Source organism: Podarcis cretensis (assembly GCF_951804945.1).
Source record: "Podarcis cretensis genome assembly, chromosome: 5".
Lineage (NCBI taxonomy): Eukaryota > Metazoa > Chordata > Lepidosauria > Squamata > Lacertidae > Podarcis > Podarcis cretensis.
The window spans coordinates 90,108,277-90,114,276 of NC_137174.1; the positions used below are offsets into that span (position 1 = coordinate 90,108,277).

Consider the following 6,000-nt stretch of genomic DNA (forward strand, 5'->3'; position numbering starts at 1 on the left):
CCCGCCATTATTTTCCAACATCACACAATATAGTTTACAATCAAAGGTGCCCCTGGGTAGAGATTTATGATATTTACATACTGCTCTAATTAGGATAATGATTACACCTGCTTTAAGATAACATTTATTACCTGCTCTAACAGACCCACCAAAGCCTAGTGGAAACCAACTGAGTAGGGTTTTTTGGGTTGTTGTTTTTTGTGTGCTTTTTTCCAAAAAATGCTTTTAATCCTGCTGTGCTTACAGCAAGAGACATATAATAGCTTTGCTTCGAAGAATAACAGTGGAACTATTTGAGTGGGAGCCCTTTCCTGTTTTCCATCTCCTTGCTGCTTTCTCACCCTCTCAAGCAGTGTTCTTCAGCTTACCTTGCTTTTCTATCTCTATAATCCAGGCTGCCTTCAGTTAGGGCACCTGGGACTTCCTCCAGAATGCCTTGAAGTGGTTTGCATCACTGCACAGGGACTGGCAGGTCTGCACAGCTGACATCTAGCTATAAGTTCTCTTGCTTTCCAGGAAAAAAGGTCTTGTGGCTTTTCCTGCTCCCCTTCTGTGATTCAAGTTGCTGTTGGACTGCAGTTCCCATCATCTCTAACCGCTGGCTGAGCTGCCTGGGAACGATTGGAGTTGTATTCCAACAGTATCTGGGGACACATGACTGATGGATGCTGCTCTATGCGCACCCGTCAGCCATGCACACTAAGAATCTGAGCCACAAGGCAGCTGCTTCTCCATACATTTGTTTGTTTGTATCCTGCCTTTCTCCCAGAACTGGAACTCAAGAAGCCTCACAAAAATTAAAACAAACACAAATAAAACACCATGTATACATCCTCTAACACTATTTATCTAACAGTTTTCCATATTCCCCCTCTCCTTCCCTGGACGTCCCTCGTATTCCCATTTTGTTTTATCTCCATATTACTCACCCTGTGTGTTGTTTCCCACAAATTTTCCCCATACATATAATCTTACTTTTTGTTATATACAATTGTGTTTGTTTATTCCAACCCTGCCAGTGAATCCAATTCTTTATGTTGCTTCTTCATGTATGTTGTAAATGGTTCCCATTCTCTTTTAAAGTCTTTGTTATCCTTTTCATGTAATTTATCTGTTAATTTTGCCAGTTCTGCATATTCCGTAAGTTTCCCTTGACATTGTTCTTTCGTTGGCATTTCTTCTGTCTTCCAAGCTTGTGCTAATATAATTCTTGCTGCTGTTGTTGCTTACATAAATAATTTCCAATTTTCTTTTTTAAAAATCTTTTTAAAAAGGGGTATCTATTCCTAACCCCAGCAATGCAGGAATCTCAACAAGATATCCATGACAGATGACCATCCAACCTCTGCTTAAAAACCTCCCAGGAAGGAGAGTCCACCACCTCTTGAGGGAGTCTGTTCCACCATTGAACAACTCTTACTGTCAGAAAGATCTTCCAGATCTTTCCTTTCTTGCCACATGAATCCATGGTTTGGGTCCTCTCTCATAATACTAGAACTCAGGGACACCAAATGAAGTTGAATGTTGTGGATTCAGGACAGACCAAAAAAACTATTTCTTCACATGGTCATGTGGCCAGCATGACTAAACCACTTCTGGCGCAACGGACGGTTTCCATGACGAAAACCAGAGTGCCCTGAAATGTTGTTTACCTTCCCACCGGAGCGGTACCTATTTATCTACTTGCACTAGCGTGCTTTCGAACTTCTAGGTTGGCAGAAGCTGGGACAGAGCAACAGGAGATCACCCCGTTGCGTGGATTTGAACCGCGATCTTCTGATCAGCTAGTCCAAGATACTCAGTGGTTTAGACCACAGCGCCACCCCGCTCACCTGTTTCTTCACACACCGTGCATAGCTAAATTGTGGAAGTCACTCTCACAAGATGTAGCGATGGCCACCAACTTGGATGGCTTTAAAAGATGGTTAAAAAAAATAATAGTGGAAAAGGCTATCCTTGGCTACGAGTGAGGATGCCTATGTTCTATCTCTATTCTCCAGTTGCTAGAGAGCTCAAGTGCAGAGAACCCTGTTGCTCTCCGTTCCAACTTGTGAGCTTCCCATAGGCATGTGGTTGGCCAAAGTGAGAAAAGAATGCCAAACTAGATGAGCCTCTGTCTCCGCAGACCCAGCAGGGTTTTTCTTACATTCTTCTGAGAGCAGAAATACATTGAATGCTTTATCAAGCACTGTGGCTAAAGCGTGTCCTCCCTCAAAGAAGGCACGTGTTGCGGTGAGACCTGGAGACTGACCTCATAGTTGTGGGTGGGTATATCGGACAGCCACAACACCTGATTGGTAGGTCCCTCATTGATGGGTTTAATCTGGCCAATGGGGGGCTGACTAAATGGACCGAGGGACCTATTTATACCTATGCACGTGACCCAGAGCTTCCTCTTTCGGCTCATGCATCGGAACACCCGCCCACCTCTTGCTATATTTAGGGCATTTTGTGCTTGACCTTGCTATGCCGTCGTGTGTCATCTGTCATTGGGGCAGGGGCACGGCAGGAATTTCCCCCACTTGGAGGATTGGCTGTTGCCATTTGGGTTTTGCCTGCTGCATAGCAAATAGTCACAACTTGTAAGATTGTGGATAGGCACTGGTTCAGGTGATAGGGATGGGAGAACAGTTTCACCGTCCCTATGTGAAGTGTATTCCGTTAAAGGAATCCAGGGACTCAACTTGGTTTGGTCTACCTCCGAGAGGGGATTGTGCCCGTGCCTGAGTCCAGGGGAGCATCTGGGTAGTGAACAGAGTCTGCTCCCGGGCTTTCCGCCTACCTCAGGTGTTCACCCTTGGCTGACCTATGATAGAGCTCTGGGTCAGCGCTACCTGCAAGGGTGCAGGGAGCTAGTCGAACCAGAACCTGTGCAACCACTCACTTTCTGTAATCAATAAAGTTGTGGCCTAAATCCTGCCAAAAACCAAAACTAAAATTTGAATCAAGTGTGAGTTTATTTAGGGGGGAGGTCTCTGGGTCTGAGCAAAGTGGTTAAAGCACTATTTCTGGTCTTGCAGTTATTCTGAGTTTTCTCTATCAAAACACTTTATCACAAGTCAGTTGTCCATTCGATTTGGAATGGGGAACTCCATTCAGAAACAACCCCGCTCTGTATGTTACATCTAACCAATCAGCCCACTGTGCATTATCCACGAACCAAACTATCACATAAACTAACATTTCAGAAAATCCTCCCCTTGTGAAAATTATGTATCCAATTTTGTGGTTCACTGTCCCAAACACACAATATTACTTTTTGATGTGGCAATAATATTTGGGAAAATCTTTGGGGAGGTGTTGCATGGCTGTACTTACAACCGTGTAAGATTTACATTAGTTCCTTGGCGATGGGGAACACCCCGGTGAGATGAAAGAACTATTGAGTATGGGGATCAGGCTGTTATTCTTCTCAATGAGAAAATGTTACTGGGATGTCGTGGGGCTGGGGCTGTGATATATATTTCATCCTGATTGACGATGTTTCCTTTGATAAGATTTGTAGATGTACGCTCCTGGAGCGATGAAGGGGCACACTTCTGGGAAGGCAGATAAAATATACACAGTCGACTTCTGAGCTTGCCGCGGGTTAATGTTACAGTAGGTAATGTGTATCATTTGTAAAACGTGGCTGCCACCTGGGGGCATCATCGATGATTTCAGATGATTTCAGATACCTGTTTTCATCTGTTTGAGTCAAGCATTTACTGTTTCTTATTGTTCTTTTTCAGAAACATCCTTTACAGGCTGGATGAAAGGACACACCAATTTTCAGTACTGCTAGAGGCGGTGGAACACTGCAAGCTGCATCAGTCAAATGAGACTCTTCAAGCAGCCTTGTCGAAAGTGCTCAGCAGCCTCAATTCAGCTCAGGTTTCTTTCAAAGCAGGACTCAATGTCTTTGAGGCTGCCTTACTAGGAAGCAAATGAGGAATCTGTCTCTTTCACGTGTACACACACACATACACACAGGGAAGAGCTTTGTTTACATTTTGCAAAGGAAAACTCTAAGCTGGACCAGAAATTGTATGTGGTTGAAACCTTTCCTTTCTTTTGTTTTTTTGACTCTTTAAAAGAGTCCCTGTTTCATGGCACCATTTTGTACAGTTAGATAAATCTGAAGCAGCCTTTTGCACTGTTGACAATTTATCATGTACTTCTATTTCCGAATGATATATGGAGGAAAGCTAACTCTTTGGAATGTGTTGGTACACACAAAATCAGCCTTGTAAATGAGCCCACGAAAGCTAGTAGACTGCAAAGCAAAGGACTAGCTTGCTGTGACTGTCAGGAGAGGACAAAGGTCTTGCAGAAGACCTCTCGTTCATCTTCATGGAAGTCCATGTACTCACTAGGCAGGTGCTTAAATATAAGGTGGAATATCTGAAAATTTCATCTGCTTTATTGAAAAGGGGGGTGGAGATTAAGACTCAACATCATCATAAATGTGGGGGGAAATAGATCTTCGGATTTAGAAGATCAGATTTGGACTCAAATAACAAATTGGATCGGGGTGAAACAGAACGGATCTGGAACATATTGGGCAGCTTCCAAATATTAAAGATACAAGGCAAATCTTTTTCTACAAGAAATCCCATATATATATATGTCTTTGGATATATATATGGATATATATCAGCCTTGTATTTAAGCCCTTGCCTATACCCCCAGGTATAGGGCAGTATAATAATAATAATAATAATAATAATAATAATAATAATAATAATAAAGTGCATTGAGTTCCGTGAAGGCAAATGAGTGGGCTGCTGCAGGAGAGATGAAGCTGACAACCAGTGCACGTCTTTAGTGGGCTGAATTTACATGCATCCATAGTCTTTTACTTTCTCAGTTGAACTGCAGCCCACCCACCATTCTGTATCACGAACATCTGGTGAAACTATCTGTTTCAACAATGGTTTGTCAGGTAGCATTAGGGACTGCTGTTCAATGAAAAGTCAAAAGCAGAGCAAGTTGATGCAGAACTAGTGGGTCTTGGTCATGAAACCTTACAGAGTGATGAGGGCACTTTGCAAGTGCCACTGTGCTGATTACAGGCACCTGTATGGATATTGTAAAACTTCCATCATAATTATCTTCAGGTTTCACTGATTAACCCCTTATTTATAAGCATACTTTACCCTTAACTAGCAGCAAGCCAGGCCTGGCTGTCAAATTACACCAGCAATACTGAACAATCCCTTCTTTGTATTCTCAGACCACTTTCAAGCTGCTTATGTTTTATAGACATTTAGCATTAAGAATTAAGCTTTCCTCACCTTGAGGTGGCTAGCGAGTCAATCGTGTCTCCTGTGGATGACAAGGTTAGTCAGAGTCATAAAACAGTGTTGCTAGTATTGTTCTCCGATAAGAGAGAGATGTTTATGGACTATAGCTGTCACTGTCTGCCCAGGAGACATAACACTGGCAATGTTGGATGTGGTTACATTTCTCATTCTTAATTTCTGGCTACAACCAAGATGGCAACATACATACGACATTGTGAGGCATATCCTGGTGTTCCATACTCATGCTCAGGCAAACCCCTGGACACACCTATGGCTACTGTCATGTCACATACAGCTGGGGATGCAAAGTAGTGCTGTTGTATATAGCAGAAATTAATCCTGTTTCACCCCCTGAATTGTTGGCCGACCTCCCAATATGAGTCAAGTGTTAGGCAAGTTATTCCCAGTGGAATCAAAACTGGCACCAGTGGAGTTGAGCTGTCAGGGGGAATGCAACTGAAAATGGCAAATCCACAGTGAGCGCCATGGGTATCCTGAAATCAGTTTCCTAACAGGGAGAGATTTCTGTTTTCCTGTCAAGAACCAGTACATATTCAGAAACCAATGGCTTTGAGTTTCATTGTGTTACAAGCATGGTCATGGTGCACTAAGAGTTCACCTTTCAGCAGCTTGAAGGTGGGCTGCAATATTTGGGGACATTCTTTGTTCCTATAGATGTAGATCAATTTGCTCAGGGACCTGAGATGTTCACTGT

The 6,000-nt window shown here is 43.0% G+C and overlaps 1 protein-coding gene across 7 annotated transcripts in view; it reads left to right on the plus strand.

The window, feature by feature from the left end:
- Nucleotides 1–4,145, plus strand: part of NAALADL2 (N-acetylated alpha-linked acidic dipeptidase like 2) — an 819,134-nt gene extending 814,989 nt beyond the window's left edge. For all 7 annotated transcript variants that reach the window (XM_079977819.1, XM_079977820.1, XM_079977821.1 and 4 more), the window contains one exon: nucleotides 3,732–4,145. In XM_079977819.1, the coding sequence (XP_079833945.1) occupies nucleotides 3,732–3,930 (199 nt within the window). In that variant the 3' untranslated portion in view covers nucleotides 3,931–4,145. The remainder of the gene's footprint in view (nucleotides 1–3,731) is intronic.
- Nucleotides 4,146–6,000: the final 1,855 nt, after the last annotated feature.